At 44.7% G+C, this 20,508-nt stretch overlaps 1 protein-coding gene across 8 annotated transcripts in view; it reads left to right on the forward strand.

Moving 5' to 3' along the window:
• EPHA5 (EPH receptor A5) overlaps nucleotides 1-20,508 on the forward strand; it is a 197,671-nt gene that overhangs the window by 160,534 nt on the left and 16,629 nt on the right. For 4 of the 8 annotated variants that reach the window (XM_072335469.1, XM_072335470.1, XM_072335471.1 and 1 more), the window contains exons 9-15: nucleotides 784-849; nucleotides 7,305-7,372; nucleotides 9,171-9,296; nucleotides 10,412-10,597; nucleotides 16,160-16,221; nucleotides 17,007-17,216; nucleotides 19,168-19,317. In XM_072335469.1, coding sequence (XP_072191570.1) covers nucleotides 784-849; nucleotides 7,305-7,372; nucleotides 9,171-9,296; nucleotides 10,412-10,597; nucleotides 16,160-16,221; nucleotides 17,007-17,216; nucleotides 19,168-19,317 — 868 coding nt within the window. The remainder of the gene's footprint in view (nucleotides 1-783; nucleotides 850-7,304; nucleotides 7,373-9,170; nucleotides 9,297-10,411; nucleotides 10,598-16,159; nucleotides 16,222-17,006; nucleotides 17,217-19,167; nucleotides 19,318-20,508) is intronic. The other 4 variants (XM_072335476.1, XM_072335473.1, XM_072335474.1 and 1 more) reach the window with 1 other exon arrangement.

Raw genomic sequence — 20,508 nt, forward strand, 5'->3', positions numbered from 1 at the left:
ACCATCTGACTTTAGCTGGGCTGTCTGTCTGTCTACACTGCTGGGCCTATGCCTGTGTGTGCTATTGAAGATCTTCCTGTTGTTTCTTCTGCCTTTTGTTCCTTTTTTGACGTTAATAGTCTTACTAACTGAATATTGTCCATGGCACATTCTCTGACAAGGCTGAAGGGCAGTTGTTGAAGTAGAGGCTGATGCCAGGCAAATACATACTCTGATAAAGGTAATGGCTTGGCAGCCTCTGAAAGTGAGCTGTGAGCATACGGTGCCTTTCAGCTCACCGTGCTTTGACTTGATGTGGGTTGGACACTCTCACACAACTTGTAAGGCTTTGCTCCTGCAGATGCTTAATGCATGTGCAAAACACAAGGACTGAGTGAGTTCGTGCATAACGGTCTGCAAAAGCAGAGCTTGCAGTTATCCACTGCTTTGTATTTTAAAGGTGATAGTATGAGTACTGCACACATGCTTGTGGAAATAGTCACTTTGCCTGCTCCAAGGTTTAAGTTTAAGCACATGGGTGACCCCATTAACAGTAATGGTGGTTTTAGGTATGGGAAGCACGTGGTTAATTGGTTTGCAGGACTAGGATCTACCTGATCTTTCCAAGGCATTTTTATCACAGGAAGCCCATGCCATGAAATCTTTGCAGCCCAGAGTGCTAAGAGCCAAATAATAATTAAAACAGAAGGGAAGAAGGGCATATAAAAATGTTGCTAATGTGTTTGGGCATTGCCAGGGCAGTGGAATTATTCCTTATCCTGGGCCTTTTTGTTTGCTTTTCAGTTGCTGCGATCATGGCTGTGGGTGGGCTTCTTCTCTGCGTGCTGTTGCCTATCCGAGCCTAATATGGTCAGTGTTCCTTCCTGCGCTGGCTCCTATTTTGTGTCCCACCTCCATGTTTCTGTGCACAGTCCGCCTCTCCCTTCCTTTCTTGTATTGCCCTGGAAATCACTTTCTCATCTGCCCTCTGCATCCAGCTTGTCTATCTCAACAACTGGAAATAGCATGACCCAAGGCAGAGTGTTCCCCCAGCAAGAGCAGGGTTCCCAGAGGAAAAATCTGATCCATTATCCCATGATCGATCCAGACAACACACTGGAGATGTTATGTGTCATAACAGAGCTTAACATCGTGCGTGCTGGACAATTCATCAAATTCTGCTTTCTGTCACCAAAAGTGGGGCATTTGTCCCCTAAAAGGGGTGGAGGGCAGGTGGGTATGTACAGGTTATGGCATTTAAAGGCATGTAACGTGCATGTCAGTGGAACGAGCTGTATGTCATTGGTCTGATGACATGGTGCAGTTTGCAGCGATATGTCCTGGCAGCTTTGGGCATATCTCTGCGGGCGTTGGGAGCTTGGGTGTGTGTGCTGCATGCTGCCATGTTCTGCCACCACCTCTTGTCAGGCTGCCTCACCAGTTTCTACTCTTTTATACTCTTCCCTCTTTTCCAACTCATCAAAGGAAGCATGAGTTTAATTTCTCTTGGTTTGACTGGATGTGGGTTGAGTTGCTCCCTGGAAGGAAAAGTGTTTTTGACCTCTGAATCAGCTGTAACCTCAGCCTGCTAGGAGTCTTGCAAAATCCCCCCTGTTGAATACCTCCTTGAGATCATCGAAGTGCCAAGATGCCCTACTCCCTTGTTAAGTTCTGAAGGTTTTGCAGCGTAGCTGGGTGAGACATTTGAAGTTGTTCTGCTTTGTTTCCTGGGGGATGCTGAGGCCCTACATAATGTCAGTGGGCTTATGGTCTCTGGTAGTGAAGCACAGCTGTCACCAAGTTGGACTATTTCTGTGTCCTTTAGTGCAATATTTTGGGGTATCTTTAAATTGGTTTTCATGACTACTGAGTGCTTAGGAGCAGCAATAGCAAGCTCAACTGCTCAGCTTGAAGGGTTTGACTGCAAAATGCTGTTCTGGTGTGGTTTTCAGCCATAAACCTCCTGGTATTTCTATTTTCTGTCATGCCTGTGCCATCAGTGCACAAGGGGTCCCTTTTTGGGATTTGTGCTTCAGATTTCCTCAGCCAGGGCCACAAGAAGAGAGGGGCTGCAATGGAAGTATCGGAAATGTCTCCCCAGAGGAACAGAGCATGAACAGAACAGGAATGAACTGAACAGTTTTGAAGAGAGAGATGTGCAGGGAACAGTTGGCTGACCTGGAAAATGCTCTCCACGAGTTTCTTCCTAAGCTGCAGAGAATAATGTGGCAACAAGATGCTGTTCTGGGAGGGGAAACGGGAGAAGTGACTTCAAGGCACGGATGTCATCAACTGTGCTATAGGAAGGCATGACAACCTTTCTAAAGAGATTTATGGAAATCACTTCCTGCAAGAGAAGGAAGCAGTATCTTGTTTAATTGTTTCTGTGGTGATTTAGGAAAGCAAAGAGTCATTCAGTCCAAAAGCAGGGAAAGACTAAAGACAAAAAATACCACTGCTGGAATTGCAAAACTTCCTTTGCAAGGCGTCCAAGTTAGCTGGAGGTCAGCTGCAGGACTGCACAGTGGAGGAGGGAGAGAAATTGAGAAGCAGCCCTTGGGAAAGGAACCTGCCCTGGTTCCTCTTGGGCCAGTCATCTGTAGTGTCTTTGACCTGAACTGAAGGTCACAGCTCACCATCTCACAGTCTTTTACTGCTCTTTCAATCTGATTCTCTAAATTATAGGTCTTTGAGAGTAGGTAGAGGAGGAGCTGAATGAGTCACATTCCCAGCTATGTGTCTTGCTGCAGATTACTCGTGGTGAAAGCTTGGTCCAGTGTAATGGAAGTAACTCATTACAGATACCTCATCAAAAAAAAGCAGGAGGAAAGTGGATAGAAAAATAGACTTTCAGTATGAAAAATTGTTCGTTTTACAGTAGTCCCTTGAACATTCTCTGGTTTTGTGGTATTAAGTACATTCTCAGTTTGCAAGCAGCAAAGATGAATGCTGGGCATGGACCAACATCACTGTAGGAAGGCTTTTTGCCTTTGGCCCTTGATATCAGCATCATTTATCTAGCATAAAACTATCTGTCCTACTAGCTATTGTCTCTGCACAAGCAGAGGAGGCAGGATCTTGGCCAGATGGACTGAGCCCTGTTTGTTTGTTCCTCTGGATGGAACACCATCCTGCCCTGCAACACGTATGCAGCCTTATTGCTTTAACATCTTAGAAAAAATAGCCTGAACTGAGAATTAACCTCTTGTAAACAACAACTTTGTGGTCCTTGCAGAACTCTTGTAAAATGACAGCTTGAGGTGGGTTGGGTACACTCTTTGAAGTAGACTTATAGTAAAAGAAATGCTTCTGAGTGAAGGTCTGACCCCTGAAAAGCAAGTGGGGATTAGTCTCTGTTTCAGATAAGTACAGTGGGTTCATTTGTCTTGTCCGTAAGGGACAGAATACATGTATAAATCTCTGCAGGAATGGGACAGCAGTTTGCATGCTGCTTCAGGACACAAACTGCTTTATGGTACTGGCTGCACCTAGCAAAGTGGGGTCCCATTCCACACTGGAGACTTCTAAATGTTATCCTCACGTTTCAGTAATACTTTGGCCATGTGCTGAAGTGCTTTGGCATTTTACTGTTAACAAAAAAAAAAAAAGGAAAAGAAAAAAAAAAAAAAAGTACATAAAGACTGCCATATCACCACCCAGGACTTGAATGTCTGAGATCCAGATACTTTTATGCTTTTACAGACAGTCCCCTGGCTTTGTCTTGCGTGGGTTTTGACCAGGGTAGTGGCCCGAGACAGGGATGTGGAAACTCCTTCCCTTTGACATTCTGTGGCTTTTTTGGGTGCCCCAGGCAGCTGAGGAGCCACACACCATCCAGCAAAGGCATTCTGAAGAGCTTGTTCAGATGCAAGCATCCCAATCTGTCCAGGGAGAGCAAGCATCTTCCTTCATCCTCTCTTGACATTGGAAGGATTCTTCTCTGTGAGTTGGCATCATGCGAGGCATAGGGCATTGGTTTCCCAGCTGGACTCTTCATCTTTCTACCTGTCCGTTTTATATTTTATAAACCTATATAAGGAATCATTTTACAACTTCACTCTAATAATCTGCTCCATAAATATTTTATGAGCTGCCTGCCAATCTGCAAGTAGTTTTTAAATAAGACATGATGCTTGAAGAATATTTGAAGTCTCACTTTTTTCCTCTGATACTTTTATTGAAATACACAGAGCTGTGCAAAGAGGACATCTGTTTTCTAGATATAAAAACTGGGACAAATCCACAACAGGAGTAAATGAGCTGAGATCCAGGTGTGCTGCTCGATTCCATTAACTTTTTGGCTGAGTGTCTCCAGCACAGTGGGAGGCAGTGTCAGGATCTTTGTGCTTTCACTGTATGTGCTACAGAAAAGATGAAGGAAATCTGTTTTGTATAATGACAATAAATTGGAGAATGAATCTTCATCAGGAGACTTCAAACTTGCAGCTTTTACAATAAGAGTTAAGAGCAAATACGCATGCAGAAATGGATTATTTTCCCAAACAAATGGGAGCTTTTTCTATCAAATAAGCATATCACAAAACCAGAATATTAGTGTAATTTTATCTACTAGTTAGATTCACTTACTGAATCAGGACTCTTAATGTGAAATAACAGGTTTTTGTGGGATTTAGGTAGGGAAGAAAGTCAGAAAACTTATTTCTTGTGTGGCATCTAAACCACCTGGAGGTCCAGAATGGAAGAAGTGAGGTTTATCCCCGACAGGAAGTGTGTAGCCTGATTCCCTGGGTAGTTCTGTGGAGGGTACAGCCAAAGCCAACTTGTTTGCACGGGTCCTTTAAATGTATCCCTGTGTGGTACAGTAGTGTTTTGCATTATGGTGTGCTTGAACCCTGTATGTCAGTAGTCACACATTCCCTGTCTCTGTCTCCTCCCTCTTGATGAGCAAGATATAGCGTAGTGGTAGATAGGTGTATTTTATCTGAAGCACTCTAAGCCTGAAGAAGAAACAGGACATTTGCTTGAAAAAGATGAACAAAATAAATTATTGTGTTTCATATAAGCCAGTGTTGGTGTATGTGCTTCAGGTAGAGCAAGGATGAATTGAGGAATTTTGTGTTTTTAAATATACACCTTGAAACCACACTCTCCTTTACATGCACACCCCAGTGCCGAAATTTAGTTCTGCAGAAAGCTGATTCAACTTCTGGCAACCTGCAGAACTAAAACGTTGGGATTGCCAGAAGGGGGAACTGACACTGAGACCTCTGTCTTTAGTTGTTAGCCTTTCAGGGGAGGACGGCACGATGAAGGAGGAGAATCCATTTTCCCCCAGGGATCATGAGCACCAAAATACTCTTTAAAATGACCCTTACTGGGAGGGTCTCGGCATGGGAAGTGGTACTGCTGCTGCTAGAAGCAGAAGAGCACTGCCAAGAGCAAAGTGGGGATAACCCACAAGCTGTGTCTCTGGGCTGTTCTTTGCCTCTATGATCGGTTTTGCATTTGGAGCACAATGGTCTCTGCTTGGCTGTGGTTCTGTCACTGCTGCTGAAATCGCATCCTGCATGGATAGCCTGGCTGCTTACTCGTTACTCCCTGTGTATAGGCCTTGTCATCTTTGTGCCTGTGCCCCTGCATTGCTTGTCACTCCCCCCTTATTTTTGTACCTTGTAGCAATCCATTACCCTCTACTTGCCTCTGTGTTTTCCCGTCTCACCTTGGCACCTTTCATAGAGGTAAGCCCACATCCCTGCTGCCCTCCTGGCAGTAACCACATAACTCATATTTCCTTGCCCTCCTCAGCCCTCTGGGGCCCTGTGCTGCCAGACCCAGCCTAGCAGCCCTGCCTGCATCCCCTTACCGGGCTTTTGTTTTTAATCATTTCACAGATCTGGTGCCAAAATCCTATAGCCAAAAGGCTGCTCGGCCCCTTGCAACCAGGCAGGCAGCAGTTCACAGTAATAGGACTTCATGCTGAGGGCATGTTTCATGCAGATGCCTATTACCACCTCCTCCTAATTGCAGTTTTGTTTCTGCTAATCATACACTCTTCCTTGCTGTGAGTTATTCTGGAGCGTGTGCATGCCCTGTCCCGAAATCCTGGGTGATGAAAGAGAAGTCTCCCGAGTTTCTAAGTTTCAAGTGGCAACCCGAGGCTTTCTGATGGAGGAGTAACACCAGCTGTCCAGTTGTGTGCTGGCTGGCTTCTGAGCGTTGCTTGTGGGTTTTTCACTCATACAAGCAATGTCCCCATATCTTATGTCCATGTGATTTGCTTTAAGGATTATTCAGTTCCTGTATCCAGTTATTATATCGGGTCCTTGAAAACAATGACAGATACGTGTGCATCCTACACACCTCATCCCATACTTTAAAGTACATACATGTGTGTGTATACAATGGTTTTCCTTGCCCATGAAGGTATCCTGTAGCTTCCAAAGTGGTTATGGATGTGAAGCAGGTCTCAGAAATGCCACTGAAGCAGCCACTTACTGGCGTGGTGGCATCCCGTAGAGAACCAGTGCAAAGGCTGAGGGCTGAGTCAGGGCAGGCAGCCACAGACTGACAGGAAGGTTCTCTGGGGGAGATGTGACTCCCATGGGGCTGTTCACAACTCTATTGTAGGATCGAGCAGCATTCTTGCACTACCTGGTGCTAACGCAGGCGTAAGATAGGTCAGGCAGTGACTGTGTGCCCTCCATTTGACTTGCTGCTGGTCAGAAGGGATTGCATGAATGGTAGCTCCCCTGATTAAGGTAGGAGTTGTTGAGGAAGCCCAGACAGAGCCAGGAGTGCATAGCAGACCCTGGAAGGCAGTGAGCCAACAGGTAGGCATTTGCTTTAACCCCGTCATTTTGTATGTTATTTTGGCATAAGGCTATTTTTACAATACCAAAAAAAGTTCTAGTTCTGTGCAAATGCAGTGGGTAAAGGCACAGTGCAGCACGTACAAGACGGTACCTGCAAAAGCTGGGGTTTGAGCTCTGTGGACTAGGAGATCCCATTTCTGCAATTCTAATGTTTCATCCCATTCCCCTTCCATTGTCCTTCCTGTTCTTGCTTTTTTCTTCATAATAATAGCTAAATTAGATGTATGGCAGAATGGAGTTTTCAGAGGCATCTGTGGGATTTAGAAGCACAAGTCCAATTGAAAGTCAGCGGGCCTTGGGCCCTGAATCCCATTAGGGAAATTGCAAGTAGTTTGATGAGCTAAAACTGGGACAGCAGCGGTACGGCCACTTGAGAGGTTGGATTTGTCACTGCTCTGGGTTTTTGTGCTTTGCCCAGCTGAGGTATTGAGGGGGGTTCTGCTATTCCAGAGACAAAAGCACTCTTTTTTGTTGTTTTTGTTTTTTTTCCAGGCGGTGTGGCTACAGCAAGGCTAAACAAGACCCAGAAGAAGAAAAGATGCATTTTCATAATGGCCACAGTGAGTAAAGATCCAACATGGATATATGTACTTTTTGCCCTGCCTGGTAATGAGAAATACAACCGAGGGTTGTTGGTTTTGTTTTGTTTTGTTTTGTTTTGTTTTGTTTTGTTTTGTTTTGTTTTGTTTTGTTTTGTTTCAGAAATCATTTTGCAATTAATTCACAAAAGAATCCAGATAATTCTGTAGTTCAGTAAGCCCCCATCTGCCCCTGCTCCAAGCTGCACGGAGGACTGAGTGCAGACTTGAGAGTTGGAACAGTTCTAACATGTGCCCAGCTACTCACACCTGCACGTTCTTTCTCCAGGATGGAGCAAGCAGAATGCTGTTTGCAGTGGATCAGCCTAGCAAGCCATTTTGGTTTGTTTCATGGTGCTGGGATACGCACTGTGACTCAAGATGCTTTTAATTTTGCCGGGCTGGCATTTAACAGCTCTCAGTCTGTGCTCTGGGTGTGTCTGTCCAGAATACTTGTTGGAAACATTTGCTCCACTCAGGCCAGCCCACAAGTAGCTGTGGGGACCGAGCCCTGGGCTACCCTTTGCCTTGGATGCCTCTGCAAGACATGAGGAATTAACGTTCACTTCTTACTCTTAGGAAGCTTCCAGAAATGCCATATTAACGACTGTAAGGTAGTCTGAATAAATGAGCCTCTATGGTAATGCTGAAAAGTACGTATTGCAATTACTCTCAATCCTTTGGTACTTCCAAAGCCAGCATCTGAAAAACCTTCCTTAATAAAATGTTGTGGGATCTGTGGATCTGTAACAGTAAAGTGCCTTTTGGGGTAGAAAAGGCAAATGTATCGTGAGCAAAAGTCAGATTTCCATTAGTGCTATGTAATGAAGGCAGCAGGAAGCAAATCAATTAAGAGCCACTGTGTAATGTAGCTGTCTTATTAGACTGATGAGCATTTCTTCATCTGAGTAGCCTTAATGATTGTCAAAACAAACTTATAATAAAGATAATGAAAATACTTTTTTTCCTCTCGAGTCCTGTAGAGAAAGCCTGGTATTGATTACATTTACACTCGTACAACCCACAGGCTTTGTACTGCAAATATTCTGTTCATTTAAATTTCAGTAACTCCATCTGAAATAATGTGGCTGATTGATTAGTTAATATATGAGTGGTAGGGCATAACTTATTGCAGCTCTCCATCAACTGCCATCCATCTGACTTGCTTTGCAAGTTGCTCCTCAGCGTTCTGCATTTTGTACTCTTCTTCCTGGAGTCCCCTTCCTGCAGCAGGACTGCTTGTCTGGGCTGTAACCGGCTGACAGGGCTCGTTCCAGTGCTGTCAAACACCTCAAAGCCTTTATAAACCTTTGCAGTGGGGAGAATTGCAGATGAGGCACTACAGTGTGCAGAGGCAGAGCTGCCTGCCCAAGGTCACCCAGGCACTCTCTAACAGTTCCTTGGCATGAAGCAGGGTCTCCTGACAGCACAGGTTTGCACCGCACCCTGGACCAGCCCGTTGCTCAGCACCAAGAGGAACTTTAAGCTGTATGTCTTCCCAGCTGACCACTGTCATGGGTTTTCCTAAATATGATGAAGATGCGTGTGTGTCACATGTAAACTAAATGTCATTTTCTGAACGCGCTCACTTGCACGGTGTCTCAAAGCACGGGGCATCCTCAGAGTGCATTCAAAAAGCATCATCTGTTCATTTTTACAGTAGGAATAGATTTCCCTGCTGCCGTGCTTTTTGGCAAAGCAGACAGTACAAGGGATAGGAATGGGTGTCATCCTCATCTGCTGTGTCACGTGCTGTTAACACCCTAATTTGTGTTTGCAGTTAAACTGCCCGGTGTAAGAACCTACATTGATCCCCACACCTATGAGGACCCTAATCAAGCTGTCCACGAGTTTGCCAAGGAAATAGAAGCTTCGTGCATTACCATTGAAAGAGTTATCGGAGCCGGTATGGAAATGTGTTTTGTGACCCCTAGCAGTGTGGAGGGCTGATGTTTATAACATTAGAAGCCAGAAAGGGGCTGTGAAATATTTGTGCTGTTAGGCACTCTGCAAGGTACATGGAGCATACCTTCATTCAGCAGAAGCTTGGGACAAATCTGCCATTGACTGCAGTTTTGAATTTCAGTGACTGAGTTAAAAATGGCAGGAAACAGGCAAGTTTGGACCAAGCTGAGTGAATGCTAAGGGAAATTAGTCACTTAATGTTCAGATTCTTTTCCACCACTTTCATCTTTTTCTCCTTGTCAATTAAAGCAAAAATAAAGATTGAAAGTTCATCTGAGACTTTTTAAAAAGGGGGAAGGACAAATGCAAGCACAAACCAAAGTCCAAAGCATTTCATTCCCATGGTTAAAAGACTAAGTTTCCATTTCTGTTCAAGTTAAGCTGTTTGTTTGAATTCACATCCAACAGCAGGAATATCCGGCATCCTCTGATACTGTGTTTTTAAAGATAATTTGCTGTTCACCAGGAAAAATAACCATTTAGGCTACCTTTAAGAAAAGGTGGTTGTAAAATTGGAAAGAGTGCACAGTCCATAAAAACGCGTGTTGCTGTGAGAGGCCAACAGCATCCCATCTATTCAGCTTAGCAAAGGAGGTTTCAGAAGCAACTGGTTTGTGTTTTACAGCTATCTACACAGAGAATGATACAGGACATGATGGGAGTCTTTCATCTAGTAGGCAAAAGAATCATGAAATGAGAAAAAAAGAACCAACAATGGAATTTGGAACATAGCTCTTTAAATTTCAGAAAATTACATACTGGAACAGCTCACCTTTAGAGTGGGATCAAATCCATTGCCAGGAGTGTTTCATTCAGCTCTGGTTATCTTTCTAAAAGACTGAGATTTGCAGCTTCCTAGTTTTCTTATGTCTATGGCTTGTGCTGTGCTGGCTGTTTGTGATGTTTATCACTGTGATGTTCTACTTTCCATATTCACAAATGTAGGACAGCCCTGGGTATTTTTGATTAGCTTTCTATAGAAGATAGGCTGCATCCTACAGATATGTGCTCTGCATTCCTTAGGCATACTGTGATCCTTTCTGATTTCCTCTGAAGGTGAATTTGGAGAAGTCTGCAGTGGACGACTGAAACTGCAGGGAAAACGTGAGTTTCCAGTGGCTATCAAAACCCTGAAGGTGGGCTACACTGAGAAGCAAAGGAGAGATTTCCTGGGAGAAGCGAGCATCATGGGGCAGTTTGACCACCCCAACATCATCCACCTGGAAGGTGTCGTCACAAAAAGTAGGTGCAGCCTGCTGCAGCCTGCTGTCTTTGAACACTGACTCATGGGAGAGGTGGGGGAGGAAACACTGGGTAACTCATGTTTTCAGTGCATGCTTCATCATTTCTCTAAAAGCAGCAAACTCCCCTTGCCTGAAATTTCACATTTGGTAGGTCTGGGAACAGAAATGATGAGAAAAAAACTCCTAAGGTGTAATACACGTGGGCTAAGAGAAAATCCCCATTCAAAGGTCTAAAGTTAATTAAATGGGAGATTATATGCCTGACCATGTGCAGATGGAGTAGATGGTGGAGACAGGAGTAAGCTTAGGATGCCTGGGGGCCAGTGGAGAGTGCTGCATGACTTCTGCTTTCCAAATAATTTGGTTGCACCCTCTGCTTGAAATGAGGCCACACAGGAACATTTTGAATGCTGGGACACCGAGCCATCCTCTCAGCGCTTACAGCAGATTCACTTCCTATTCTTGCCTTTATTTCTTTACTTTTGGAACCACATGAACTCCAATGTGAGTAAAGGAATGCTAAGACATAGGAAGTGATTTTCCTGACAGGGAAAGGTAGAGAATTTTGCTACCAAAAGTCTGGGTAGCCAAACCAAATGATTTCCAACTACCATATTTTGAGAAACCACTGAAGCAAAGTGCTGGCAGAGGGTCACGATGGGACCTCATGATTGCTCACAGGGGATGTGAGCAAGAATAGAAGTTACTTCAGGTGCAAGAGTGCAGGAAGGGTACAGAGGTGTTATTGCTGTTCTTACTGGAAGCCTGAGAGGATCTGGAGGAGTGAGGGTGTGCATGGATGTCCTCCCACAGACAGACCTGTGGTTTCTCTCTAGCATTTCACAGTGTGCTTTTTTTCAGCCCAGTATTTTCAAGATAGAAATAAGTGTAGATAAGGTATTTGCATCAAAGGTTGTTTTTGTGGTTGTTTTTGTTTTTGTGGGTAATAACTCCTTTATTTACAAATATACTTCAAGTGTTTGGGAAGGTTTGTAGCTAGCCTGAGAGATGCTAGCCTCACAAGTATAAATGGTGGAAACCCCTTCTGCCTTCATGACTGCTAATGTTGAAACTTAGCCACCACCTTTGAAATGCTGGTATCTGGAGCCACGTGGCTGCTGTTAGTACCAACCATCCTTCACCAGAGCCATCTTCTCCACATTGAGTTCTTCTATGTAGCTCTCGGAGCTACAATAAAGAAGATGCAAACACTGTCTGTCTTTCCTGTTCATATCATCATATCATACTCTGAATCGATTCTAGTTTGCAGTCAACAGCCTTGTCTTGCTTTTTTCTTTGCAACTGTATTTTCTCAAAACTCTTAAGAAAAAGAAAATAGCAAACATAGGTTTCTCTTACAAAGACATTTTATAAAGGCAGGGAAGGAAAAATAGGGGATGAATTTGGCAACAATGCGTGTGCTTTCACAGAGCCACAGCCTGTGTGCAACAGTTCTGCCCCAGAGGTATGTCCTTGTTGTGTGTCCTGATCTGAGGGACATGTCCCATTGTCTGACCCCATAGGCTCAGCTGAGCGCTTCAAGTGAAAAGAACCAAATAAATGGAGAGGCCTGTGTGTGGGACAAGGGTTGCATGTTAAGGTCTGAAGCTTTTGATGGTGTTAGGACAATATGAAAGGGCTCATTGCTGAGCTTCACCACATCTGTCTTTCCTGGACAGAAAGTGCCCATTTCTAGCCCTGTAGCGATGTGGGCTGTTGGGCAGGAAGTGAGTGATGTTCACACAGCCATAAAAGCTGCTGCTGACATGGGTGTGAGTCTTTCTGCCTGCCAGGGCCTCAGAAGATGGGTGGGATTCTCAGTTAGAGAGAGGATGTGGCTCCCCAGCAGTCAGGTTTTGCTTAAAGCAGGCATCAGATTCAAAGGCCCTGGGAGTGCTGGGGGCTTTATAGCCTAAGAGCTCTGGATTTGTTCTAAGAACTGGAGCTGGTAATAAATGGCAGAGGGGAGCTGAGGACGGCAGTGAGTGCAACCATATGATCTGGCTGTTGTGTTGATCTACTGGTGGCTCTGGATTTCGGGTGCTTTACTCAAAGATGAGGCAAAAAAATAGCATAGAGAAGGAAGAGGTGCTTCACTTCACAGGTTTCCTGAGGTTGTGGTATCCAAGGTAGGGTAGATCCAGGTATTGACTCCCTTCATGGATCTGAGCCCTAAGAAGCTGAGGGGATGGCTCTGCCGACTCAGTGCTCTGAGTTCTTCTGGCCGGTGCCCTCTAATGTCTGTGCCTATAGGTGTTTCCTTTGCAAAGATATAATCCCAGGGCCAGGATGGGTGTTTGGGAGTGCTGTCTCCCTCCTGAGCTTGTATCTCAGGTAGCTCTTCATCTGTGCTGCTGGAGCTGTTCTCCTTTACACACTACATTTGCTTATTTAATTCAGCCTTTATTGAGCCTGAGGAGGGGAGACTCAGCAGTTACTCAGCCCACCTCTTCTCCAGTCCCTCTTCCAAAGTAAGTAGACTGAAGTTTTCCATACAAACTGTGGCAGCTTTTCAGGAAGAGGTCAGAAACCCTTCTTCTCCTCGCTGGAGCAGATCCACTTCTAATTGGACTTGGAGCAAATGGAGTTTGAATGTACCAAAACAACTTCATGAATCCCAGACTATGATTCTATCTCTGAGTACTTTGTAACTTCTCTTCCCGCTTAGCAGTTGAGTCACTGCTCTATCGTAGATTCAGAATTTTAGTGTAAAACATCTTTGATGCATCATGATTTACCTCAGACGTAAATTAAGTTAAACCGAATTAATCTGTTCTTAATTCTGAATGAGAATATTCATGCGGAGCCTCAATGCCATTTAACTAATTACTTCAAATTCCCACCTTTAGTTAATTTGGATTAATTGTCTTCATTGTGCCCATGCAGACAAGCCCTTAGCTACTTCTGTGTTACAGAGGCAACAGTCCTGTTTTCATTAGCATTCCATTTCATTGCTCTGACAATGTGTACATGGGTAGGAATGACATCTGCACGCATTTCATGGCCCTGAACCCCCAGCAGGAGGGATCCCTGCTGTCAGGGCATCAGACCAGCACATTAGAAGGGCCGGTCTTTACTTTTAATTTATTTTGGTTAAAAGTTATTCTGTTTGTGTCCTTATTTCCACGCTCTTGGATATGGGACTAATTTATTTCACAATTAGTGTCAACCTGTGGCCGTCAGATAATGAAACATAAGTGCAGAAATCTTCTTATATTTTCTCAGATGGAAACCCGAGGTGGATCCTGCAGGAGGTTCCTCGGGGCAGTGAGGTGACGAGATGCCAGTCTTGCTGCAGTGCTGCCTTTATGTGTCAGAGATAAGGGCCCCATCCTGCAGTTGCTTTGCAGCGACTCGTTAGACTGGGCACATCAGAAATGGCAGCATGCTCTCAGTGGAAGTTGTATGATAGGTGGCTTAAAGAACCCAGGTTTTACCTTAAATCACTCATCAGTGATGCAGAGAAATACCTTGCCACTGCATGTACAGTCAAACAGCAGCAGCTTCACTTCACTGCTTCTCTGTTTTTCTCCACTGAAAACAAAACAACTAAAAGAACCCCAGTGACCTGTAAAGATTAACATGATGGGAATCTGTGCTGCTGAGAGCAGGGGTAAACTTTTGTGGAAGAAGAAAACGTGCATTTGAAGGTTCACGTCCTTGTGGCCAGCTGCAACTGTTCTCCTGGCACCAGTGTCAGCACTTCCCTCTCTGGCTCTGCTATCTGCACACATCACCATGCTGCGTTCATGCAATCCCAGAATGCTTTTTTAGTGTAAAAAGAGAGTGTGTATGTGGGATTTTCCTCCTCAAGCACAGGGTCCATTCTGTGCATTGAGCTCTGCGTAGACTGAAGTCTGCCATCCTTGAAGACAGGGCTTGCAGTGTTTGGGGCACACGATATTATTATTCCTGGCCCCAGAGTGCAGCTCTCATTTCAAAAATAATACTTGTGGTGAGCTCTGAGCTCAGACAATAGCTGCGATAAGAGCTGAAAGAATGGAAGCAGCACAAGTCCCTTTTGCTTCATAGGTAGGGTCTGCACAACGGCAAGAGTTCTGATTGACAAGTTCACAATTATCTTTATTATGTAGATAATTAAACAGTAAATTAGGCAAATGGTTAACGTAGTGGGAAAGCGGGAAGATTAAGATCGGTCTTAATGGTAGAATATGAACTGATTTTAGGAGCATTTACCTCCGTGCGCATGTTATGACATGTGGCGGCTCTCGTTGATCGTTTCGACAAAAGACACTTATAATGCACTTTACGAATAATTGACAGCTCCTCTTTTGTCTGTGCTTCTTGCTAGCTAATGCAAATTGATTTGAATAAAAAATAATTTACATGTTCTTATAAGATTTCATTGAATTTACAAGGGCTGGAGCACACCACATTAATTACTGCTATGCTACTGTGGCAAGCTAGCGAGAAATTAGATATAAAAACTGAGCAAAAACTATATATATAATTACCATTAAAATGACTCGGGCATGAAAATTAATCAAACGGATTTTGAAAAACATTATTATTCCTGTCAACAATAGGAGGCCAGGCCTTTTGTTAAGAACTTTTGTTTTGATCCTTTTTTATTTTTTTTACCTACTGCACCGAATCGATACAGCACACATCTTGGGAAGAGATCTGGTTATTATTTAGGGAAGGTGAAAAGGAATCGGCACAGCAAAGAGCTTCCTGAAATTGTAATTGCAGTCAGGCTGCCGGTGCCTCCCTGCATGCAGACCTGCTGCTGGTATTAAACCAACGTCTGCCCTGCAGCATGCTGTGCCCTCTGCTCTGGGCTGAAACCAAAGGAGGGTGCGTGAGCTCCATGCTGGCGCCAGGGAGCAGTGGGTGTCCCAGCATATCCACCAGGAGTGGGATGCACAGAGGTCAGTGTGGAGGTGGAAAAAGGGCATCTGGTCCCATGCTAGGGGGGGCTGATTGACAGCTTTGTTCTTCTTGTACATAGAAACCTCCTAATTTCCACTGCCACTCGCTCTATGCTTATTTGCTTTTGTCCTGCAGCATTAATATTCCCTTTCATATTTCCAGAGGTATTTACGGGAATGGTCACATGGGATTTCTTGAATTACACAGGGTGTAATCCCATCCTTTCCTGGCCTTGATGGTTATCACACTCAGATAGATACTTCAGATCATTCCGGTTGCTCCTGTTGTGCTCATGTAGTTACTTCAGAGTGGGGAGGCTATAGTATTGCTGTGTGCATTTTGGCTCTGCTGGGGCAGCCGTCAGGGCTGTCAGGGTTCAGTTCATAACCTCTTTCACAAATGCCATCTAAACACTCTAGGATTTGCTCCCCATCCATGGATGGGGTCACCTTTTCTTGGCTTCCTTGATCCCCCTGTACATGTGGGCAAGAAGTGTGATCATCCTGCAGATCCAGTGGCTTCTCAGTTTAGATTTACTATTGAGTGGCTACACGTTCACATCCAGAAGCACTATGAAAAGACTTTATTTTTGTGGGGGTTTTTTGTTGTTGTTGTTTATTTTTTAATAAATTGCTACTAACACTTGTTTGTTGTTTTTCTTTTCCAGGCAAACCTGTAATGATAGTAACGGAATACATGGAAAATGGTTCTCTGGATACATTTTTAAAGGTAATGCTTAGACACTTGTTCGAGAGAGGCTGGATTTAACTTCGTGTTCTTTGCAGAAGGTTAATATCAACAAAAATGTTTGCTGGGTGCTGGTCCAGCCATTAGTGCAGTCTGGAGGCAGAAGTATCTCAGTTATCTGCTTCGTCTGTATTTATCCAGCCTCATGAAGGACATGGTTCATGCACTGATACAAGCAGATAACATTGAGCTGTAGAATGTTGTGTTTGTTCTAAAGAGCAGAGTGCTGTGTGGAAAGGGCTCATTCAGCCTGCCAAACTTCTTGACACATCCATACTGCATCGTGGCAAAAACCAGGCAGTGTCAGAGCTTTTCATGAGACCTCCTTGAGAAGACAGAGGAAGTGTTTAGAAATGCATTGTGGTAGCATGGGGGGAGCCCCTGCCCCAAATATTGACACGTGGACTTTTGCAGGTAGGATTTATAAGCAACTTGGTGCCATGCAGTCGGCTGATTCAGAGATTGTCCGCCCTGGTGTTTTTATACGTGTTCCCTCCCTGTAGCAATCTTTTCATCAGTCACCATTGGAAATAGCTTGCTGCTTGATCTCCAGTTAAAAGAACTACATTTCCTTAGCTTTGTCTCTAGAGATGCTTATCCAAACAATGAAACTTTGAAAAGCTTCATGGTCAGAGCATGAGAGTAATGAATTATTAATTTTCCTGTTTTTTTTCCCTAGAGACTCGCCTTTGCATTTTTATTTGTGCACACGCAGTGCTGAGGGTGCAGAGACTTTCATCTGATCAAATGTCTCTTTCCCTTTGCAGAAGAACGATGGGCAGTTCACGGTCATTCAGCTGGTTGGGATGCTGCGAGGCATCGCATCAGGGATGAAGTACCTGTCTGACATGGGTTACGTACACAGAGACCTTGCTGCCAGGAATATCCTCATCAACAGCAACTTAGTCTGCAAGGTGTCCGACTTTGGCCTCTCCAGAGTCCTAGAAGATGATCCTGAAGCAGCGTACACTACCAGGGTGAGTTGTATGATGGAATTGCTCAGGTTGGAAAAGACCCTCAGGATGATCAAGTCCAACTGCAACCTAACAATACTACCCTAACTCTAACAACCCATTACTATATCATGTCCCCAATCACCACAGATATGAATACTGAATGGGCTGAGCCCAAGAAAAATGTGCTTCCTGACACATTTTGGTATTTGGGCTGTTAGACAAAGAGGTTTCTACAAATCCACAGCCCCTAAACAAGGCATGAGTGTTTGACCAGATGTTATCAGCTGATCAGTATTGGATCAGTCTATACCTTAGAAGTGAGAATGGCCAAATAAACAGGACTTAATGGCAGCCTCATTACTTAGAAGTTTTGTGTTGGGCACCAGAGTCAAATAATGAACTTTGTTTGAACTTTGAATACAGCACTCCCAGCTGTATTCTGCCATCTTTGGTGAATATCTAAGGTCAGAAGGATCAAGAGTGGCACCCCTACAGAGATCTTGGCTATGGTCTCCTGAACAGTTTAACTCTTTCAAAACTGGCAAGCACATATTATCTATTGCTAGTGAGATGCGTTCTCCACCTTCCCCATCAATTGTAATTTTCCAAAACCTGCTCTAGCCTGTGGTAGGATCCATCCCTTCTGGGCATCAGCTCACCACTGTGAGGCCACGTGGCCCCGATGCCACAGGGAGAGGTGGAAAGCACCCAACCCCACAACCCCAGGCCCCGGAGAAAGCCTCCAACAGTGTATCAGTTTGGCATGCCTCAGTGTTACCTACTAACACATTTTTCCATGGGTATTGTAATGGGAGCATCCTGAGTCACATTCCCCGTTCTTGTTAAGATTTTGCTATTTGGGAGAGGCATTTCAGCTCTTGGCAGCCCCAACCCCACAACAGGGCTCAGAGCACTGCTGGACCAGAGCTTCCCTGCAGGCTGGAGGGCTCTCATCCAGCCCTGCTGCGACTGCAACGTGCTGCTGTGTGCTAATTGGCACCGCTGAGAATCTGGCCCTTCACTTAAGGCACTCACTGATAAGCCTGTGAATAAATAATTATTGGAAGAAGGAACTTTTCTAATTTGCTTTTTAAACATGTTCCAAATTCTACCTTTTTCTAATAACAAACAGCATTAGGGGACATTCAGGGAGATTTTCCAACATGTAGCTCAGCACTGAGAGGAAAGGACTTCACAGTAAGATATATTTTGATATATATCAAGGGAAACAAGTCTTTAAACCCAATGAGAAAAGCGTTTCTTAATCCAAACTCCCTTCCCCCCCTTCCTTCTATCAGAGTTGGTCTGAAGTTTGATTCCTAAAATCAAAAAGGGGAAAAGGAGATACCAAAGAGCATTTGACAGCTCTTCCTATGCTAGAGTAATAGTATTTGTAAAATAGATGCGACGAAAGATAAACCACAGTGATCTGTGAGAGGTGACATCGTTTTCAGTCCTGCAGCCAAGGCCAGGCAGGCAGGTCTTTGCATGCACAGATTTCTGTGCCCACTGTGTAGATCTCTCTGCAGGATTGGGACTGCATTGAGGGGAAAAAAAAAGGCATTACTTCCGCAGCAATTTGCATGAAGCTCTCATTAGATCAAAGTCTTCCCTGGCTTCAGAGCTGTCTGTTCCTCCCCCGCTCGCTCTTAGAAATGGAGGAACTGTATTCCCCTACCAACCAGTGCAACATAATTGAGATGTTGATCCTATACATGTCCCAGCATTCAAACAGCATTCAAACAACAAACCTTCAGGACAGCCAATTAGTAGGCAGCCTACAAATGCTTATGGGCTGAGATAATGTGGAAAGGGGCCCCATGCTGTCAAACAGATTTACTTTAAAATTCGATGTCTCTTTCCAGAGAGAAAATAACATCCCTCAGTGCTTTAAGGAGTGCTGTTTTGTCCTCTTTTGCATGCTGTCTGCCCTCCTCTGCAATCTGTTTTTTTTTTCCCCTTCTCATTGCAGGGAGGGAAGATCCCCATCCGATGGACGGCACCTGAGGCCATCGCCTTCCGCAAGTTCACGTCGGCCAGTGATGTGTGGAGCTACGGCATTGTGATGTGGGAAGTGATGTCCTACGGAGAGAGACCTTACTGGGAAATGACAAACCAAGATGTAAGCACGTGTGGGAGCTGCCACGTGGGGGGACTTGAGGGCTTAGTCTTCATTCTGCAAACAGGGAAGCGGGATGGGAACAGAGGAAGACAGCCGCTGTAAAAACGTCTTTGCTCCCCACGCCAGACCTGAGCAATCCTCCCATTCGATGCTCTGTTTTTGCAGCAGCCCAGAGCTGGCTGTGTGCAGAGGGAAATGTGTCTGCACGGAGGCAAGCCTGGTTCCCCCAGCAGACTGCTGGAGCTTCACTAATGCTGTTAGAGCTGGAGCCTGTCCCTGCTCTGCTTAATGACAAAGGTCTGCCAGGGGATAGATGCTGATAACTGGCAGCATTTCAATTGTGTGTTCAAACCCCTGCTGCCGTGTAAAACAGAAACTCAAGAGAGTCATGGTAAGGGCTTGTTTTGCTGCACAAAAGCTGTATGATTTGATCAAGTGATAGCAGTCCAAACTGGCAGTGCAGAGAGCTGCATCTCGGTCACCCTCACATTGCTGATCTCGAGGACATGCTTCTGCACCTTTTTTTTTTTTTTTCCCCCTCTCATCCTTTGCTTCCTCTTATTGTGAAAATCTATAAGTCTGTGTTAATGCAAGCTCTTATTTGCTTGTGCTTAAGGTGCATCGCCTTGCTCCTGGGCTCCAATGTCCCCTCAAGGCTCTGACTTCTGGGTCACTCTGAGATGCAGCCCCAAACATGCTTGGGGACACTGTTATCCTCCTTACGGTAGCTCTTGTCCCACACTGTGTAAGGATCTGGTGTTCTTGCTGCAAGACTTCTCTGTATCCCGAGTTCACCATAAGCATCTGTATAAAGCTTAAAAAAAAAAAGGAAAACCTGAATTTGCCAGATTTTCCTGGGCTGCTTCTTCCTATTCACGTCCCTGAGAAGTATGAGATCTGGAAGTCTCTCAGGATGCCATCTAGTGCATGAGGTAGGGGGCACCATGCAGCATGCCAGGTCCCAAAGCAACTCTGTGATGGAGGAAAATGCAGCCATTCTGCATATGGCAAAGAACCCTTCCTCATCAATCCTGCTTTGATTTTGCATCCCCTCCACCTAGGGAAGGGCTGCCGCTGTCTCAGTGGACAAACGGCCTTGCTCTGCCATGAGCTTCCTCAGTCACAAGCACAACACCTCATGTTTCATCCTTTTTTTCCTTACATACATGTATTTTAATTCATTTTGATCAG

This window comes from Excalfactoria chinensis, chromosome 4, assembly GCF_039878825.1.
Source record: "Excalfactoria chinensis isolate bCotChi1 chromosome 4, bCotChi1.hap2, whole genome shotgun sequence".
Classification (NCBI taxonomy): domain Eukaryota; kingdom Metazoa; phylum Chordata; class Aves; order Galliformes; family Phasianidae; genus Excalfactoria; species Excalfactoria chinensis.